This window comes from Hyperolius riggenbachi, chromosome 7 (assembly GCF_040937935.1).
Source record: "Hyperolius riggenbachi isolate aHypRig1 chromosome 7, aHypRig1.pri, whole genome shotgun sequence".
Classification (NCBI taxonomy): Eukaryota; Metazoa; Chordata; class Amphibia; order Anura; family Hyperoliidae; genus Hyperolius; species Hyperolius riggenbachi.
The window spans coordinates 305,644,119-305,666,392 of NC_090652.1; the positions used below are offsets into that span (position 1 = coordinate 305,644,119).

Here is a 22,274-nt window from a genome sequence, read left to right on the forward strand (position 1 = left end):
TTAAATCAACCACATCGTCTCCAAACGTCTTTCTACCCATCTCCATGTAAGTGAGAATTCTCGCAATGCGGCTGTTTAGAGTTACGCCCTAAAGGCATCAGAATTGAGGGATAGGTGGGTCCTCAGTGATAAAGGATGGCAAAGGAAGGGACATCAAGAGCATGGTTAGGTTTCTGGAGAGCCTGGTTCATTCATGGGCGTACACCACTTGAGAGATAGGAAATAAATACCTTTAAAATTACACAGAGGCACAACAAGAGCCTGATGTTGTAGTATTTTCTGGTACTATAAAATGGGATACTCACTAGATGAGGTTGCTATGAAGGGCAACTAACCAATGTAGCCTTTAGGAGAATAACCGTCTCCGTTTGGGGACAGGGGCCACCACTGTACATTGGTCGTTTTCTCAGAAAAACAAGCTGGATCCTGTCAGCTAGAACCAAATGGCCTCCTATGGAGAGTAAGGAACACAATGGAAGGAAGAGGTGCATGGGAAGGATAACTAGCATTAACCACTTCAGGAGTTTTTCCCCTTGTGGACCAGAGCAATTTTCACCTTTCAGCACTCCTCCCATTCATTCGCCAATAACTTTATCACTATTTATCACAACAAAATGATCTATATCTTGATCTATATCTATAGGCTTTCTTTGGGTAGTACTTTTTGCTTAAAATTATTTTATTCTAAATGCATTTTATTGGGAAACATACAAAAAAAAATAATTATTTCTCAGTTTTCGCCCATTATAGTTTAAAAATAAAAAAATGCTACTATAATTAAAATCCACCTATTTTATTTGTCCCAGTTATTACACCATTATAAATTATGTCCCTAGTACAATGTATGCGAACAATATTTTTGGAGGGAAATAAATGTGTATTTTTTCAGTTTTGCGTCCATCAATAATTACAAGTCCCTACTTGCAAAAATAAGAGTGATATATCCTCATGACATACATATTTAAAAAGTTGAGTCCTTAATGTAACTATTTAGGTATTTCTATGTAATTTTTTTATACAAATTTTGTATTTTGGTAACTATGGTAGAGTGGGGAGGTAAGGGGTTAATTTTAATAAGGTATGTATGTATTTTTATTGAATAAATGAGTTAGGGTTTAATTTACTATTTTGTTCCACTTCTCACGTGTACACCACTTTGTATTGGTCTTTCACGTGGAATTCCAATAAAATTGATTTATGTTTGTGGCAGTAATATGACAAAATCAGGGATGCTCATCCAGATCCCAGGTACCCGGGAAATTCGGGTATCCGACCATTTTTACCCTATCCGGTCAGATCCGGATTCCAGATAGTTGGGCAGATATCCAGATAGCTATCTGCAGATAGTTTCACCACTAGGGATGCTCATTCGGATTCCGCGGAAATGCAATTTCCGAAATTCCGATCGGAATTTGCATTTCCACACCGGAATGCGGAAATCGGTAATGCAAGTGCGTTAGGCGGATTTCCGCCGGAAATCGCGAAAATTTCCGCCGGAAATTGCGGAAATTCCACCCGACTTTAACATCGATTTTCTCAAAAACTATAAGGTCTTTTTGAAAACTTTTTTTGCATGTTGTTCAGAAGATTCTGTTCAATAAACCCTAAAAAAAATTTGGTATTTCTAGGCCTTACGGGGGCTTTGCTATTAACCGCTAAAATCAGCAGATTTTTACTGTAAAGTAAAATGCAGAAAATCTGCATCTGCCTATGTTCTGCATTTATATTACAGTAAAAATCCGCCGACTTTAGTGGTTAATAGCAAAGCCCCCATAAGTCCTAGAAACACCAAATTTTCGGGGTTTATTAAACAGAATCTTCTGAACAAGATGCAAAAAAAAGTTTTCAAAAAGGCCTTATAGTTTTTGAGAAAATGTTGTTAAAATCGGGCGGAATTTCCGCGATTACCGGCGGAAATTCCGTATTGGAATGTGGGAAATTGGTACCGGAAAGCGGAATCGGTAATTGACAATGGCGGAATGCGGATTTACCGCGGAATCAGAAATTGGCATTTCCGACCATCCCTATTCACCACCTAACCGGATACCCGCAGATTTCTCCCAGATACCCGACCCCGAATTCAAGGTTCACTAGCAAAAAGGACTCTCACTCTCTCTTAGGGATTTTTCTTGCAGACATTTGTAGTATGTCAAAAGCAAGCTCACATACCTTGACCAGGAATTGAACCCAGGTCCACTGTGTGGAGGGCAGCTATGCTCACCACTATACCAGCAACCTCACACACAGCAAAGGACAGCACTTTGAAATTACTACCCGAGCATCCCTGGACAAAATGTGGAAAACTTCAAGGGGGCCGAATACTTTTGCAAACCACTGTATATATATAAATACATTTACCGTATATACACGTTAATACATCATCCGTCATTTTACCACATTTAAATATAGATTTTTTCCTCTAAATTTAAAGGACTTACGAGCTGAAGCAAAGAAAACGAGTTAATTACCTTAGTTGAATATCAGACCTCAGGGCAGACGATCAGTGGCTCCCTTGCTATTTTCAGACCCTCTGTTATCTTAATCCAGTTATCATTAGCGGCCCCGACCCGGCCCAGGGTCGCCTTATCTCATGGCGATTAGAATCGCCGCTTTTAAACTCCTCTGCCTGCGCAGTACTGCGGCTGCGCAGGATTAAAGCCCCGTGAAGCGCACATCGCCGCTCCGTATACTCTGTTAAACGTCATGTGGGCGTCATTTGTTTACTGCAGATTTGCAGAGTAAGTTATTTTGTTCAAATCTGCAGTAAACAAATCCTGTAGCTCGGTAACGTCCTCCTTCGCTCAGTGCTGGTATTCTGTGCTGAGGGGGCGCGGCCGGCTCGAAGTGCAGTCAGTCATGTGGGTGGTCATGTGGTGACGCCCACATGACGTATAACAGAGTATACCGAGCGACGATGTGCCGCTCCCATGGCTGTAATCCTGTGCAGCCGCTATGCGCACTGCGCAGGCAGAGGAGTTTTAAGGCAGCGATTCTAATCGCCATGAGATAAGGCGACTCTGGGCCGGGTAATGATAAGTGTATTAAGATAACTCGTAAGTCCTTTAACATTGCTTTTCTCAAAAACTACAAAGTCTTTCCCCCACTATCCTCCTTAACAAACCCTGTGTATTTGCTGTTTCTAGTATGTAGGGGGGCTTTGCTATTAACCACTAAAGTCGGTGACCATTAAACTTTAAAAATAACCATGAAAAAAGCGCAAAATACGTATTTATTGGTGACTATTTCGCAGATCCTCCTCCGTGTGCCACTGTCCAGGTTTTGGCACACTTTTTTCACCTTTTTTAAAGACATTGTGGCTGCAGAGATGCCTTGAAAGTTTTGAAGTTCGCCTGTCTCCATAATAGTGTACGGAGGCCGCCACAAACGGCCAAAGAAACCAGAAGAACTGCCAGACAACTGGCATTGAGTAAAAGGGAATAAGTATGGCTGCCTCCAACTCCCTCTTACTCCAGGTGTCCTTTCATTACCCGTAGAGATGGTCTGAAATTTCAATTTCTGCTTCCGTGGAAAATCAGCTTTCTGTCATTGCAGATTAATGCTACCGATTCTGCTTTCCGCTACCGATTTCCACATTACGATGCTGATTTTCGTGGAAATTTTAGCCAACTTTAACATCGATTTTCTCAAACACGACAAGGTCTTTTTGAAAAAAAAATTTTCCTCTTGTTCTCACTCTTCTGCTTGACATTCCCTGAAAATTTGGTGTTTCTAGCTCCTATGGGGACTTTGCTATTAACCTCTGAAGTCGACAGCATACCGCATATCGGTAATGCAGATTTTCCGCATTTTACAATGCAGTCAATGGCTGCTGACTTTAGCGGTTAATAGCAAAGCCCCCGTAGGTGCTAGAAACACCAAATTTTCAGGGTATGTTAAGCAGAAGAGTGGAAACAACAGGAAAAAAAATCTTTCAAAAAGACCTTGTAGTTTTTGAGAAAATCAATGTTAAAATCAGCGGAAATATCCGCGGAAATTTCAGCGAAAATCTGCCTACCGCACTTGCATTACTGATTTCTGAATTCCGATGCGGAAATGCAATTTCTGATCGGAAATGCAAAATTGTATTTCAGCGGAATCCGAACGAGCATCCCTAATTACCCGGGGAAACAAATCCAGTCTGTGAACTGCGCATAATGCCTATTAAGTGTTCTTTATCTATTTTTATAATATATTGGGCTTGATTCACAAAAGAGTCCTAACTGTTAGCACGGCCGTTTTTGCGCGAATTTTCGCATTGCGCGCGATCGTGAATTTTTCATGCGAAACTATAATGGTTTTCACGCGCAAACGCGAATTTATGCGTGAAAACGATATCGATTTCACGCAAGAAATCGCGTTTGCGCACGAAAACCGTTATCGTTTCGCGCAAAAATTCATCATTGCACGCAATGCAAAAATTCGCGCGAAAACGTCCGTGCTAACAGTTAGCACTCTTTTGTGAATCAAGCCCATTGTCTTGAGACAGTCACCAGGTAGAGTCTTGATTTTACTCACTGAAGTTTTTATCATTTTGGATTTTAGGGGGGGGGGGGGGTTGGGTGCCGTTTATATTATTTTTTTCCCTAGTCGCTTTCTCTGGCATCATTACAACATTCCCCCATACCTCTGATTAGCCCCTCCTAGAGAGTTTTTATTTTCTTTCGTCTTAGTGTATAACCTTCGATGTCACATCATGTTTAAATAGAAAGTTCTGTTATATTGTTTTCTTGTTGCCATAGCAAGCCAGTTGGTGTGCATAACAGGTGATAAGTGGCTTGCTTTTGTTGGTTAATAATGTGATAAATGATGGCTTTATCTGTAGATTAGGAGCGACTCCTGAAGGAGGGAGGCGAGCCAATAAATATCCTTAGATGCAGAAAGAAATATATATATATATACCGTATGTATGGCGCACGGCGGCAACACGAATAGACAGCAGCAGTGCAGGAATCATCTGAATCAGATCATTTCTCTATCTGTAAATGCAGCTAATAAATGATATCAGTGCTTATGTTCTGTTGCTTGAACTGAAGTGAACCCGCAAACGAAACGCTGAGATCATTTTCTTTATTACGACCTTCATCTAAAAGACACGTCTTATATCCATACTTGGGGCTCGATTCACTAAGGTGTGATAACTTTATCACAGCCGTGATAAGTGCTATTGCGTGTGAGTTCAGGCGCGTAAAGGTTTGCGAGCGATAACGAATGACTTTGCGCGCAAAGGCGGGATATCACGTAATAAAAAACTTTGCTCAGCGTAGAACTTTGGGCGCGCAAATTATTGCACGCGCCAAATGCAATAATGCATGGGTTTATAATAATGATTGTTCCTTAAAGTGAACCTCCGGACTAAAAATCGACTTTCTTTAACAGTGTCACAGCATCAGAACTTTGTTTTTCTTACCAAAGCATCATTTTTAGCTGCATTTTTAGCTAAGCTCCACCCATCAGAGCATGATGGGATTTCCTATGTTGTTATTCACGTTGCCTAGCAACTGGGAGAGGTGCTCAGGACACAGGACAGTTGGAACTGTGTCTCATGCTCCCTGTCACCTCCTTTCAACCAAAAATATGGCTGCCATCATGAAATCAAACATTTGCCTGTTCTTTTAAAGCAGGGTGGGTAAGAGATTATATTACCTATCTATTTTAATTAACATAACTAATGTAACTTAATGACAGTGTGTTTGTTTAGGCTGGAGTTCCTCTTTAACATTTATCAGCTGTTTTTTTTTGCCTTTGAAAGCTGATGGTACTTTGGTGTGTTTTAAGCTGCATTCCAATGTTCTACATACAGCACAATCTGTAGTTGTGAGCATACAATCAATACAATGTTGTAGTGTACTACCGCATTCCATGTCGCACGTACGCCGACCATGCTTTTATCACGTGAAAATCGTACTTATCGCGTGAGAGCGCAACGCCATATGTGCGATAAAAATTATCATACGATCGCTTAACTTTTCACGCGCAACACGCGCGCACAATGGTTAGCGGGTGAAAAGCTTTAACACGTGATAACTGTAGTGACTCAAGCTCTTTGTGTTAAAGGACGACTGTAACCAGAGCAAAAAGGAGGCTGCCATATTTATTTCCTTTTAAGCAATACCAGTTGCCTGGCTGTCCTGCAGATCCTCTCCCTCTAATACTTTTACCTCTAGACCCTGAACAAGCATGCAGCAGGTCAGGTGTTTCTGATATTATTGACAAGTTTAGCTGCATGCTTGTTCCAGGTGTTATTCGGACGCTACTGCAGCCAAATAGATCATCAGGGCTGCCAGAGAATTGGTAATGTTGAAAAGGTAATGAATATGGCAGCCTCCGTATACCTCTTACTTCAGTTGTCCTTTAAAGAGTAACTGCAGTGAAAATAATGTAATGAATAAAATTGCTTATTTTTTACAATATTAATTTATAGATTGTTTAGTCAGTGTTCGTCCATTGTAACATCTTTCCACTCTAATTTACATTCTGAAATGTATAACTGGTGTCACATCTTTAGTTCTGCCAGGTGATCTGTGCGGAATATTCTTTACTGAAAGTTCTATGAACAGAGGGAGAGATTGCTTGTTTGGCAGGGATCAGTTGAAAAGGGCGCCTAAGCTGCCTGTATGAAAAGGGCGCCTCCATAGACATCAATGTTATTTCTGGAAATATGGGCTACAAGGTGGTGAAAAAGGTGCCCGAGTTTTGATATAGGCTACAAGCGGGCGCCCCTTTGTAGCCCATATTTTTCCGGCTACAAGGTTTTCGGCTACAGTAGGGCGCCCCTTTGTAGCCCATATATTTTCCGGGTACAAGGTTTTTGATTCTGCTACAAAAAGGCAGCCTTTTACAGCCGAGATTTTTGATTTGGGGGTGCAGGGGGGGGGGGGGTTAGGATTAGGCATCACAAGTGGGGGGGTCTAAGGGTTAGGCACCATTAGGGGGGTTTAGGGTTAGGCACCACCAGGGAAGTCTTAGGGTTAGGCAACACCTGGAGGGTCTTAGGGTTAGGCACCACCGGGGGGGGGGGGGGGGGATGGTTAGGGGAGGGTTCTTTGTATGAGTAGGGTGAAGTTAGGTCATAGTAATCACCAGGGCCTGTCTTAGGGTTAGGCACTAGCAGGGAGGAGTTAGGGTTAGGCACCACCAGGCAGGGGTTAGTGTTAATCACCACCAGAGGGTTTAGGGTTAAGCACCATCGGGGGGGGGGTCTGTGTGAGAGTAGGGAGAAGTTAGGTCGTAGTAATCACTTTTCTCAGCTATATCTGGAGCCCTTTTATAGCCCAACAAATTTTGCCTATAACAGCATCCTTTTTATAAACTACAACTATATGTCATATATGGGCTACAACAGCGCCCTTTGTAGCCGAATTTGACATATATATGGGCTACACCAGGCGCCCTTTGTAGCCGAAGTTGGTATATAGGCTAGACCAGGCGCCATTTTTGTAGCCGAATTTGGCATATATGGGCTACACCAGGTGCCCTTTTTTTCCAGGCACCCTTTTCAAATAGATGCGTTTGGCAATTGGAATTTACCATAAGACAACAAGGTTCCTAGACAGCAAACTGTCAGCACCATGGTAATGACATCACATTGTGGGAGGGGTTTCACCACAATATCAGCCACACAGACCCCTCTGATGATCTATTCGAGAAAAGGTAAAGATTTCTCATGGGAAAGGGGGTATCAGCTACTGATTGGGATGAAGTTCAACCCTTGATTACAGTTCCTCTTTAAATTGTACTGGTTTTTTTTGTAAGCTCTGTTCACACTTTCAGAACCTGTTGCCTGGAAAACGAGGTATTTTTAATGTAGCTAGTTTTTTTTCTCTTACTTTTTTTTCTACAACTAAATATAGACAGGAGTGGGACAATTCCTGTGCCCTGGGGGGGAAGAAATGGGTGAAATAAAGGAATCTGTAAGAAAGACATAACAAATAAAATAAATATATTGAAAAGAGAATCAGCAAAGTTCTCCATCTTCTCCCTAGTGTCGCTCTGCTTGCCAGAGGCCTAAAAGAACATAATAACTAAAAAAAATTCTAATAAAAAATACACCAGGAAACCACTACATACAAGCCAGCCGGAGGAAGAGGAGAGGACTTCTCTTCGGCCTGCCGACTTACACAAACAAATAATTTTTAATAACAGCTGCTCAAATCAATCGAGCAACTGAGGCAGCGAGACCAGGCTGTTCATTTCTCTGGAACTCGTAACTTATGAGAGGCCAACATATGTTGCCCTGTGAGCACCTGTTGTTTGGTGGCTGCGAGTGGCCCTTCAAGGCTGTTTCCCCAGATGGACCTCTGGAAAGCTTGTACATGGCATGAAAAATCGTTATCGTTCTCTGTCCTGGGAATATGCAGGAGCTGTGCAATCAGGTGGAGCAGTCGGCAGCATATTGGGAAAGAAAGAAAAACATTATAGAGGAATATAAAACAGCAGAACCCGAGGCCCCCGTGGGGTATTTTGGATTTTGAGAAATTCGTAAACAACTAATACATAAATGAAGTGTGGAGTCCTCAGATAGGGTCGGAAGAACAGGTGGCTGGTATTTACTTTTCTTCTGGCTAAGGGTGGACCCTCGAGGGAGGCCAGTAATCTGGTTGTCAAACTTACCGTAGATAGTGTTCTCTCTAATTGTTTATCCTTAGAAATGGGGGCATGCTGCTCAATTAAACGGGAGGTAGCGGCTGGCGAGTGACGGATTCAGATCATTCTGTTTTATGCACAAGCTTATTTTTCCTGACATTTTCCCGGAGACATGAAAGGCAGAAGAAGATTCTCTTAAGCTTGTCAGGCAATCAGCCGCGGTAGCTCCTGCTTTGATTCGGAGATAGCTCTAGTTTTCTAATTATGTAGAAGGGTGGGCAAGGAGCCAGGATGGTAATTTGATGGTTCTTTTGAAGAACATCTATTGTCTGCAAGGAAACACAACCTCGTAATGAGACGAGGTGATTTGTTGATGAAAATGACTACGCAGGTTAAAATAATAACAGCGACTTGTGGCAACATTCACGGTAGGGCTAGAAACATAACTCAGGAATGTATGAAATCATGACTGCCAGATATTTCATTGTTGTAAAGGTGAATTGCGCATATTTGTTGCAGCTTTTCCAGTGAATAGAATGTGTTTATAGGAGAACTTCAAAAGGGGGACTTTAAAGGGGAACTATCTATTAGAGTGTCAAGTTTATGAATCCACAAATACTTTCCTGAAGATATACAACTTAGCATTTATTTGTAGAGTAGATAAAAGACCGCGACCCATATTTTATTGTGAAAATAGCAGCTAGGAGAAAACCATGGCAAAGCATTACAACAATGCAAACCTGTCTCCAAAAAAAATATTCAGTTGCATGATGTAATATATACTGTATTTTTCGGCATATAAGACACACTTTTACTCCCTCCAAAATGGGTAGAAAAAGTTACTGCATTTTATATTCCAAATAAAGGGAGTCCCCGACTTACAAACTCCCACCGAAACGAACCACTGACCCACCATGATGTTGGGGACTCCCTGTAATATCCCCCTGTGCCCTCCTCTGCCCCTCGTGTTGTCGTCCACTCCCCCCGTATCAATAAAAACAGCCAGCGTGTCCCTCACCTAATCCATTAGATCCTCTCTCCCTCACTGTTTCCCTAGTTCTGGTTTCTGCTGATGACGTCATTACATGCTACAAGCACTATGGAAACCATGAGGGAGAGGTATCTGATTGCCGTGGGCTCCAATGGATCTTGCGAACCACGCTGGCTGCTTTCATTTATATGGGGGAAGTGGAGGATGACACGGGGCAGTGGAGGAGACATGGGGGACAGAAGAGCACACATGAAAGACAGAAGGGCACACATGAGGAACAGAAGGGGGCACATGTGGGACACATGGGAGAAACAGGGGGACACATGAGAAACATGGGGGACACAAGATAACACATGAGGGACAGAGGAGGACACATGAGTTACAAGAAGGACACGATAATTAGGGTAGAATATCTACATGACGCCCCTGGACCATGGACTCACCAGGTTTAGTATATTTTTTTCCCCTGGTTTTTGCCCTTTAAACCTGGGTGCATCTTATAGTTCAGACTGTCTTATGTGCCTAAAAATATACATTTTTATTTATTTTTTGTAAATGTTTTTAAGCATCTGCTTTATCTTCTGTGAATTAACTCTTTCTTGGTAAGAGTGGCAAAATATTTTGAAGAGCACAAATATGGGTCCAGTTAAAGCTACCTTATTTATAACTTGAGTATACTGTGACATCATGTACAAAAGGGAACCTTCACAAAAGTATTGATGACTAAATTATGGAATTCCAATGTACTTTTTATAGTACTGTTGAACTTTAGAACGTTCCAAGTAGTTTGAAGTCAGTTGGCCGAATAGTACGATGTATTTAGAACATGAGTTTGTTTTCTTGAACGGAACTAGTTGTGCCAACGGCAAACAAGTCCAGCACGGGAACAAAATGTCATTTCAGTGTGTTATTCTTTAAGGTAATCGCCACTGTATTCAGTTCCATGAAGAACGGCTATGTTGTCCCAATATTGTCCATTATGATAGCCCTCATGTTGACGCCAACAGTGAGAAGCATTATCATTGACCTTGCTTGTCTGCTTACGCGACTGATTCTCAATGGCCTCTTTGTTTGTCTCCTAATCTAGAATCGGACGTGGCGGACTTTGATGGCAGGAGCTCCCTCCTCTACAGGTTCAATCAGAAACTGATGACCACCTATAAAGATGTCATCTCCCTGAAGTTCAAGAGCATGCAGAGTGATGGAGTCTTGTTTCACGGAGAAGGACAACGCGGGGATTATATAACGCTGGAGCTACAGAAAGGGAGATTGTCTCTCTCCATTAACCTGGGTATGCACTTTACTCTTAATTAATATCTCCCAGGAAATTGCTGTTGCAGGCTTATATGTTTTGTTCATTATAAGAGAAACAGCTAAACAAAAGTAAAACTTTTTTTGACAGCAGGGTCGAATTTTTCCCGCCTATGGGGAGGTGTGCCTCTCCCAGCCTGGCAGGCTCGGCAGGGTATGCAGAGCAACTGGCAGGGAACTTTCATAGTTACCTGTCCAGATGGCTAGATCAGCTTCTTCTTCCTCCATTATGGAGATCAAGGTAACCATGTCAGCATTACAGCGCTACCCAATGGTTCCATCTTCCATCTACTCCATCACCCCTCTTCCACCATCAGGTGGTGCTGTAATGCTGGCATGGTCTCCTGAATCCTGATCACATGTCATATTGTATGATCAGATGTTATCGGGTCGCAGAAGAACAGTCGGAAGTTCAGAGGAGAGCCGCCGGTGGAGGAAGAGAAGAAGCCATGCGGAACAGGTAACTATAACTGGCTGTGAGTCTATGACTAACAAACTGCTCACCCTCAGCCATTCAATTTATTTTCATTCAGGAGTCAGGACAGCAGTGCGACCTCCTGCTGCTCTTCTGCCTTCCCCCTCCTTACTCACTGTCAGACTCCTCTCACAGCACAACAAGCTGCCTTTCCCCATTGATGACCTCTTTACCTTGCTCTCCTCTTGCTTCTCCTACTACTCTGACTGCATGCTGTCAGTGTAAACACAGTACAAACATGCTGCCTCTGTAATCTCTGCATCTGATGCAAATGTTTCACCTTGCTTCATGAGAGAACCTCATTTTCAGCCTTCTCTTACATAGGTAGCAACCCCTCTTTCATGTTCAGGTGCCCTGTTGGGCTGCAGCAGCCCAAGGCCCTGGCCTTTGTGATAGCGAAATAATAGGAGGCACCTTAACAGATGCAATATGTGTGGATGATAGTATAACTTCTATATTGTTAGATAATATAAATTGGTCTTACCTTAAAAATTCAGTAGGGCTTCGTAAAAAAGGAAATTTATTGGGCACTTAAAAAATACAACGCATTTCACAGCGTAATCCGCTTCCTCGGGTCGAGTACAGTGCTTAAGATAGCAGAGTTCCTGTTCTTGGCGCCTGAATTTATATTATATAACAATATAGAAGTTATACTATTATCCACACATATTGCATCTGTTTGAGCGCCTCCTACCATTTCACTATCTTTTAACCACCATTTGCCAGGGGAGTCAACCACTTCAAGGTCTTTTTAAAGAGCTGTGACCTTCACCCAACACATACATGGAGACGGTACTTCTCCACATGCTGTTGTAGAGCGGTTGCCTCTCTCTGCAACCCAACTTTGTGAGTATAACTATACGCACTTAGAGAGGAACTCCAGTGAAAATAATGTAATTAAAAAAAGTGCTTCATTTTTACAATAATTATGTATAAATGATTTAGTCAGTGTTTGCCCGTTGTACAATCTTTCCTCTCCCCGATTTACATTCCGACATTTATCACACGGTGACATTTTTACTGTTGGCAGGTGATGTAGCTGCTGCATTCTTTTTTGGCAGTTGAAAACAGTTGTAAACAGCTATTTCCCACAATGCCACAAGGTTCACAGACAGGAAACTGCCAGGAGTACCACGGCCCTCAGAGTTTCTTGTGAGAGGGGTTTCACCACAATATCAGTCATACAGCGCCCCCTAATGGTCTTTTTGTGAAAAGGAATAGATTTCTCATGTAAAAGGGGCTATCAGCTACTGATTAGGATAAAGTTCAATTCTTTGATCGGAGTTTGTCTTTAAACTCTTCATTCTTCCACCTACGATAATACGCCAGATTGGGCTACCGGTCTCCCTTTGTTTATTTTTTTCTCTACGGGTTTGACCTGGCCTTTGTGACCTTTCCAGAAATCCAGCCCTAATCTTTTGCCCATGTAAGTGGGCCTTTCTGACTATTACCCCAGATGGATCACAAAGTAGCTTTTTTTTTACAACGCAGAGAAAATGATGACCCTCTTTCTTATTGGGAATACAACACACAGAAGCAGGAGCTACAAAATCCAGCATTCTTCTGTTCAGTCGGGTAAATTGTTCTGCAACATATTGGAAAAAAAGTTACATTACAGAGAAATATGAAACACGAGAACTCAAAGCCCTCCCGGGCATTTTGATCTTGACGTAAGTGTAAACAGCTACCACATTAATGAATTCTGGATTCCTCAGACACGGCTAGAGAAAAAACAGGTGGCTGATATTTGTTTTTCATCATTCCAAATCTTAAGGATGGACCCTCTGGAGACGCCTGTAATCCTGCTTTTAAACTTACTGTACACAGTCTTGACTAATTGTTTTCCCATAGAGACTGGGGCGCCTTGCTCAGTTAATCAGGATATAGCGCCTGGCAGGTGACAGATTTAGATCAAGTCTGTTTTATAAATTAGTTCCTTTTCCTGAGTATTTATCAGGGAAGTTAAAGGGATACTCTAGGGGGGTCGGGGGAAAATGAGTTGAACTTACCCGGGGCTTCTAATAGTCCCCTGCAGACATCCTGTGCCCACGCAGCCACTCACCGATGCTCTGGCCCCGCCTCCGGTTCACTTGTGGAATTTCAGACTTTAAAGTCTGAAAACCACTGCGCCTGCATTGCTGTGTCCTCACTCCCGCTGATGTCACCAGGAGCGCACGGCGCAGCCACAGACCATACTGGGCCTATGCAATACGCTCCTGGTGACATCAGCGGGATCGAGGACACAGCAACGCAGCCGCAGTGGTTTTCAGACTTTAAAGTCTGAAATTCCAGAAGTGACCCGGAGGCGGGGCCGGAGCATCGGTGAGTGGCTGCGCGGGCACAGGATGTCTGCGGGGGACCATTAGTAGCCCTGTGTAAGTTCAACTCATTTTCCCCCGACCCCCTTACAGTATCCCTTTAAAGTGAGAGGCAGACTCTCCTCATCAAACCAGCACTTACATTTTGGAACAAAAATTTCCAACACAAAACAAAACACACTAGGGGCTCATTCATACTAAGGGCGTTTTTTTCCCATTTTTCAAGCGCAGGTGATTTTCAAACTCGCCCACAAAACGCTTGTGCAATGAATCTCAATGAGAGAGTTCTCATCTGAGCGGTTCATTTTCGATCCGCTCAGCAAACGGGGCCTGTATCATTTTTTGGGCATCTTTGCTATAATGGTAGGTATAGGAAAAATGCAAAATGCTCACAAAATCACTTTGTGTAGCAATTGCGTTCGCGAATTTTAAGAATAAATACATTGTATTTATTATTTTCTGATTCAAAGAGTTCACTTCCTAACGTGTGAGGGTGTGAATGAAAAAACAAAAGCGCAGCCTGCAGTGGAGCATTGGGAGGCGCTAAAAAAAACGCACACAAAAATGCAAAATACTTGCGTTTTCATTTTTAGATGTGAATAAGACCTAAAAACTGTTTAAAAAAGACGTAGTGGTGAACTTACCTCCAAAAGAAGGACACTAATGGTCTCATTCTCAATCAAAACAGCTTTATTTGGATAAAATTCCTCATGTGATGCATTTTGCAGGAAAAACCTGCTTCTTCAGGCAAAAATATAGGAGTGTCTGCAAATGGACATCTGTGAGCACTGTGAGATAAATAATAAAGCTGTTTTGTCTTTGAATAAGAACATTAGTGTCCTTCTTTTGGATGTAAGTGTATACCTTCCACCTATGAAACTGTTTTAAAGAGAATCTGTACTCTAAAATTCTTACAATAAAAAGCATACCATTCTATTCATTATGTTCTCCTGGGCCCCTCTGTGCTGTTTCTGCCTCTCCCTGCTGCAATCCTGGCTTGTAATTGCCAGTTTTAGGCAGTGTTTACAAACAAAAGACATGGCTGCTAAAAGCTTGTGATAGGCTCAGATAAGGGTGTGTATAGCTTCTATCCTATCACAAGCAGACGAGCACATTCCAGCCTAAGTGCCTGAGCCTGACAAAGCCATCAGAGGAAAGAAGATTAGATTATATAACAGAGATAATACAGCCACTGTGCAACTAGGAAAGGCTGCAGTATTCCAGACCACATTAGAACAGGTATAGGAACTTATAGGATAGAAGAAATAAGGAAGAACATTTTGTTACAGAGTATCTTTAAGTGTATTTCATTGTTGTTGGTGTCTCTGTTTTACTGATTGTTCCTTGGTGAAGGGGTGTTACCTCTTGCTTCCAGTTTACTACAGAGCATGTCTTCTTAACCGGGTGAGTAGGATGGGGCTTGTCCCCCCTACCTGAATATAGAGAGGTTGCCTTTGAGATGACCTATGTTTTTGAGTATCACCCCATTCTATGTACTATAAGATATCCTTGGATTGAATACATACTTCACCATAGTGGGCTCTTGGTGGGCTCTTGGCCCTAATCATCAAGACTTCTGTATATAGATGGCCAATCAGATACTAATAATTCCAGTTTGCGCACAAATGCAATGCGAATAACAATAACATTTCTATGTTCGGCAGCCTGGCGGCTCAAATGTATGTGTCAGAAACCACGCATAATCTTTTCCTGCCTGCTGGTGGCAGCATTTGCATGGACTGCCGGGACTTTCACTGTGCCACCAGCAGAGGGCTCTGTAGACTGTGAGCAGCCCTTATTTTCTGCAACTTATCACATGCATCCTGTTATCACTTGGACTTTTTAAAGAGGAACTCCAGTGAAAATAATGTAGTAAAAAAAGTGCTTCATTTTTTACCATAATTATGGATAAATGATTTAGTCAGTGTTTGCTCATTGTAAAATCTTTCCTCTCCCTGATTTACATTCTGACATTTATTACATGGTGGCATTGTTACTGTGGGCCGGTGATGTAGCTGCTCCTAGCTGTTTTGGCTGTTAGAGACAGCTGTAAACAGCTAATTCCTGTCTGTGAACATTATTACATTGTGGCAGTTTGCCCAGAGTACCGCGGTACCCAGAGCTTCTTGTGGGAGGGTATAGCGAAGTACAGAGGCGCCAATAGGATAAAACACACTAAAAGGTTTAAAAATATTCGGGTGGTGGTGGTGGACCAACCAACCCAAAATAGACTCGATGCTGTCACTTAAGTCACATGCCGTCCCCTCCGCGAAATTAGATACATCCCACTCCACCATGTTAGACCATCTCCCCCTCCCACTCCCCACCTCCTCGCCATTACTATTGGCCAGGCAGCCCAGCCAGCCACCACGCCCACTCCTCAACCTAGACCCCACCGATCAATTTACTTCCGGCTATTTAACAGGTCCTAAGCGGGCAGATGAGCACAGAGGTGCCAAACTTTATCGGGACCTAGAGCTGGTAAGCAACTTCATAATTTTTGTTCCCCATACGGGTCTGATTAATGATTCACCTCACTTTTCTCTCCGCTATGCGAATAACCTGCAATCTACCATAAGCCTAGGATCTTTCGTTTTTCCTCTCTCTATCCTTTGAACTTCCCCACCTGTTACAACACGGTTTGATAGACATTTTGTTCCCTCGCTCTGCCCCACAGTAGAGCCTTTCCACTCCACTCACTGCCATAACCCACCCTACCCTTGGCACAATATGCCCACACACACTGTTGGATATGTAAGGATATATTTTACAATCACTGAAATGTCAATTAGACTAAGCAATATATTATACCAATATCATTAATGTTCCATTTACATGTGTACATATGCAGCGTTCTGATTTGGTGTTATCTCTGTCATTTGCATTGTAGTGTGATACACCTGTTGTTTAATGCCTGAAGAAGCGGGATCTTGCCCGTGAAACGCGTTGCAGTTGTTCTTGGAGTATGTAAATAAATTGTTTTTGACTTAAGTGACAGCATCGAGTCTGTTTTGGGTTGGTTGGTCCACCACCATCACTCGAATATTTTTAAACCTTTTAGTGTGTTTTATCCTATTGGCGCCTCTGTACTTCGCTATATCGAGTTTTTCACCCTGGGTGGAAGGGTGCTGCACCCTTTTTTTTCTTTCAGAGAGTGACATCTTAATCCTGAGTGGGGACAGGTCTAATCTCCCCACCTGCCTATATAGTGGTTGCCTGGACGGCAACCCATGTTTGTGAGTATAATACTTACCTGTTAATTTACCCTACCTATTCCAATACATACTACACTATATTGGGCTCTCAGTTTTTTCCATTTTATTTCTTGTGGGAGGGGTTTCAGCACAAAATCAGTCATACAGCGCCCCCTGATGGTCTGTTTGAGAAAACCATTATATTTCTCATGTAAAAGGGGGTATCAGCTACTGATTGGGATAAAGTTCAATTCTAGGTTGGAGTTTCTCTTTAAGGACTGCCTCTTTCCCCTGCTAATTGCCAGAACTTTGAGCTCCCAGGTCTGAGTTTCTGGACACCCTGGTTCCTGTTCCTTGCCCTGATTCCTGTGTATCAGTGCTGGTCGTAATGGAGAAAGCTACGCTTACGGATCATTACGCGTAATTTTACGCTATTACGCATTACGAAATTACGCTTACGGCATAGACAGTAAATTTCGGTACATGTCCATAATTACGCATAGCACTTACGCAATTACGCGTAAGTATACCGTAGTGCAGGTTATTACGTTATAGGCTTACGCGTAAAATCCTGCTAGCAATTAATGCGTAAGGTCATGCTGCCAAGCGGAAAAGTTGACGCATGGATCAATGTTAGGTAGCCGCCGACTTTAAGGGTTAATAGCAAAGCCCCCTTAAGTGCTAAGAGCCTCAAATTTGGAGAATATATTAAGGAGATCAGAAGGAATAAGAGGAAAAATTTTTTTTCAAAAAGACCTTATAGTTTTTGAGAAAATCGATGTTAAAGTTTCAAAGGAAAAATATATACATTTAAAAACCCGCCGACTTTAACGGTTAATAGCAAAGCCTGCTTAAAATTTAGGAACACCAAATTCACAGGGTATATTAAGGGGATCAGTGGGAATAAGAGGAAAAAATTTTTTTTCAAAAAGACCTTATAGTTTTTGAGAAAATCGATTTTTAAGTTTCAAGGGCGAAAATGTCTTTTAAATGCGGAAAATGTCAGTTTTTTTTGCACAGGTAACAATAGTGTTTTATTTTCATAGATTCCCCCAAGTGGGAAGAGTTTTACTTACTTCGTTCTGAGTGTGGGAAATATAAAAAAAAAACGACGTGGGGTCCCCCCTCCCAGACCTCTTTAACCCCTTGTCCCCCATGCAGACTGGGATAGCCAGAATGCGGAGCACCGGCCGCGTGGGGCTCCGCACCCTGACTATACCAGCCCGCATGGTCCATGGATTGGGGGGTCTCGGAAGGGGAGGGGCAGCCAAGCTTTCCCCTCCCCCTCCGAGCCCTTGTCCAATCCAAGGACAAGGGGCTCTTCTCCACCTCCGATGGGCGGTGGAGGTGGAGGCCGCGATTTCCTGGGGAGGGGTTCATGGTGGCATCTGGGAGTCCCCTTTAAAAAGGGGTCCCCCAGATGCCCACCCCCCTCCCAGGAGAAATGAGTATAGAGGTACTTGTAGTACCCCTTACCCATTTCCTTTAAGAGTTAAAAGTAAATAAACACACAAACACATAGAAAAAGTATTTTAATTGAACAAAAAACATAACCACGAAAAAAGTCCTTTAATATTCTTAATTAACCATTAATACTTACCTGTCCCTTTAAAAGCCAGTTCCCACGCAATATCCTCGGAAATATACTAATCAGTTACAATGTAACAAAGTTATTCAATGTAACAACTTTGTTACATTGTAACACCACCGCACCCGACGTCACTCACCGCCGCCGCCGCCGCCACGTCTGCGCTGCAGGACCCGACAGAGCTCTGAGCTATAGCTCAGAGCTCTCTAAGCATCTTTGTATTTGGGCTCCAAGGAGCCCCATTGGTCCTTAGCAGACCAATGGGGTTCCTTCTGATTTGAAGGAACCCCATTGGTCTGCTAAGGACCAATGGGGCTCCTTGGAGCCCAAATACAAAGATGCTTTGGAGAGCTCTGAGCTAATATAGCTCAGAGCTCTGTCGGGTGAAGGGACGCTAAGTCCCCGCCGGCTCCGCTGCCCTCCCCGCCTCTCCCACATGTCACCTATATACATGCTGGCACCCATGGGTGCCAGCATGTATATGGGTGACAGGTGTGGGCGGAGTGGACGGCGGGAGCCGGCGGGGACTTAGAGTGTATGCGGCGGCCGGCGGGTGAGCGGCGAGTGATGTCGGGTGCGGTGGTGTTACAAAGTAACAAAGTTGTTACATTGTAATAACTTTGTTACATTGTAACTGATTAGTATATTTCCGAGGATATTGCGTGGGAACTGGCTTTTAAAGGGACAGGTAAGTATTAATGGTTAATTAAGAATATTAAAGGACTTTTTTCGTGGTTATGTTTTTTGTTCAATTAAAATACTTTTTCTATGTGTTTGTGTGTTTATTTACTTTTAACTCTTAAAGGAAATGGGTAAGGGGTACTACAAGTACCTCTATACTCATTTCTCCTGGGAGGGGGGTGGGCATCTGGGGGACCCCTTTTTAAAGGGGACTCCCAGATGCCACCATGAACCCCTCCCCAGGAAATCGCGGCCTCCACCTCCACCGCCCATCGGAGGTGGAGAAGAGCCCCTTGTCCTTGGATTGGACAAGGGCTCGGAGGGGGAGGGGAAAGCTTGGCTGCCCCTCCCCTTCCGAGACCCCCCAATCCATGGACCATGCGGGCTGGTATAGTCAGGGTGCGGAGCCCCACGCGGCCGGTGCTCCGCATTCTGGCTATCCCAGTCTGCATGGGGGACAAGGGGTTAAAGAGGTCTGGGAGGGGGGACCCCACGTCGTTTTTTTTTTATATTTCCCACACTCAGAACGAAGTAAGTAAAACTCTTCCCACTTGGGGGAATCTATGAAAATAAAACACTATTGTTACCTGTGCAAAAAAAACTGACATTTTCCGCATTTAAAAGACATTTTCGCCCTTGAAACTTAAAAATCGATTTTCTCAAAAACTATAAGGTCTTTTTGAAAAAAAATTTTTTCCTCTTATTCCCACTGATCCCCTTAATATACCCTGTGAATTTGGTGTTCCTAAATTTTAAGCAGGCTTTGCTATTAACCGTTAAAGTCGGCGGGTTTTTAAATGTATATATTTTTCCTTTGAAACTTTAACATCGATTTTCTCAAAAACTATAAGGTCTTTTTGAAAAAAAAATTTTTCCTCTTATTCCTTCTGATCTCCTTAATATATTCTCCAAATTTGAGGCTCTTAGCACTTAAGGGGGCTTTGCTATTAACCCTTAAAGTCGGCAGCTTTTTTATATTATACGGGAGCGTAATATTACGCGATTACGGCAGACTGTGTAATTTCAATGGGAGTTTACTGTCTTACGCGTAATTTGTTACGCGTAAAACGTAACCCTGCGATCTACGCGTAATTAATTACGCGTAATACCGTAACCTTACACGTAACGCTTACGGTGCATTTGTAGTGAATTACGATGCGTAATTACGCTAATGCGTAATTTCGGCCCAGCACTGCTGTGTATGCCTTCCTGTTGCCAAACCTGTTTATTCTGTCTGAGACCTTGCTTTTGCCTTATACCTTGTACCGTGCTTTTCTGATAACCTGTTGCTGACCTTGCTATCCTGCTGACTCTGATATTCTGCCTGATCCCCTTTGTACTGCGATTGTGTATATATTTCCTGTATATATTATTGTGCACTTAGTTAGATAGATAGTCAGGTGCTGTATATGTTTGTTACTGCTTCCCGGGTTATTTGTATATATTGTGTGCTGTGCATATGTTTGTATGGTATTTGCATTTATGCTTGCATGTATGCTTGTATGCCTGCATTTGCAATCAACCATTATTTCTGCACCTCATTCCTGGTTCCAGTGTCTGTATACTGCAAACTGTGGTCAAACCCCGTTCCTCCGTTCAGGCTTGTGACAGTATGTCCTGCCAACTTTGATTTGCCCACTTCCAAACTGCTTACTATGTCATGCAGGGCAGCATCCATTGCATCTCATGTACCATCTCTACTGCGGAAGGGGCAGTTGCTGACGTGAATAGTGATGATCGTAAACAACTAATTACAGTTACGCAAAATTTCCTGCCAATTTTCTCAATTACGCCTATACGTAATTACCATTTGTAAAGTCAATTGATTTTGTGTAATCATTCATAATTTCGTGTACATTGTTTATGTAATTTTCACTTGATTTCATGCTGACTTTAATGGCGAATCGCAAAGCCCCCATACGCGCTATCGTCACCAAAACTACTACATATGTCATGGAGAATAGTGGGCACAAGTAATAAACACAGTTTTGTTTTTTTTTCAAAAAGAACTTGTTGTTTTTGAGAAAATCAGTTTTAAAAATGCAAAGAAAAAATGGTTTTTAAACTTAGAAAAAAATGACAGTTTAACCACTTTGTCCTCCTTGACGTATAAAAATGTCAAGGTGGACACGCGCACTCCCGGCCGCGGATTCGGTAGCCCAGGAATCAATGAATTGGGCTATGGTGCCTGATCACTGATTCCTCTCCCCCGCAGAAAAAGCGACAGCTTCTCTCGGAAACTTCGCTTTTTCTGACTCTATGTCCCTGTAAGCGTACATTGTACGCTTAGAGTGATGTCATGTAAACAAACTCGAGGTTGCCGTCTTGTGGCCAAAGAGTAAAACTACATCTAAAAAGTAAAAAAAATTACATTACACAAATATTTCCCTAAATAAAACACTATTCACTTCCCACCCTCCCAAAAATACCCACATAAAATGTTTAATAAAAGAAAAACAAAAAAAAAACATTACACTGAAAAAAAAAAACACATAAATATTTACCTAAGGGTCTAAACTATTTAAACATCTATGTAAAGATGAAATATTTCTATATATTTTTTTATAAGCTTGTAAACAGCGATGGATGCAAAACGGAAAAAATGCTCTCTTATTTCCAAATAAAATATTGTTGCTATACATTGTGATAGGGACATAATTTAAACGGTGAAATAACCGTGACAAATGGGCAATTACAATACGTGGTTTTTTTATGGAGGCATGTATTATTTTAAAACTATAATGGCCGAAAACTGAGAAATAATGCATTTTTTCAGTTTTTTTCTTATTCTTACTGTTAAAATGCATTTACAGTAAGGTAGCTCTTAGCAAAATGTACCCCCCCCCCCAAAGAAAGCCTAATTGGTGGCGGAAAAAACAAGATATAGATCAGTTCATTGTGATAAGTAGTGATAAAGTTATAGGCGAATGAATGGGAGGTGAACATTGCTCGGATGCATAAAGTGAAAACGACTGAGAGCTTAAGTGGTTAAAAATCTCTTTTCTTTGCATTTTCAAAATTGATTTTCTCAAAATCTACAAGGGTTTTTTGAAAAATTATTTTTCTGACTTTGGCTCAATATTCTCCATAACATATGTAGCAATGTTGGTGCCAATAGCATGTACTGGGGCTT

The 22,274-nt window shown here is 42.3% G+C and overlaps 1 protein-coding gene across 1 annotated transcript in view; it reads left to right on the forward strand.

Moving 5' to 3' along the window:
- Positions 1–22,274, forward strand: part of LOC137526181 (contactin-associated protein-like 5) — a 508,827-nt gene that overhangs the window by 231,571 nt on the left and 254,982 nt on the right. The window contains exon 5 of the mRNA XM_068247401.1: positions 10,662–10,865. Coding sequence (XP_068103502.1) covers positions 10,662–10,865 — 204 coding nt within the window. The remainder of the gene's footprint in view (positions 1–10,661; positions 10,866–22,274) is intronic.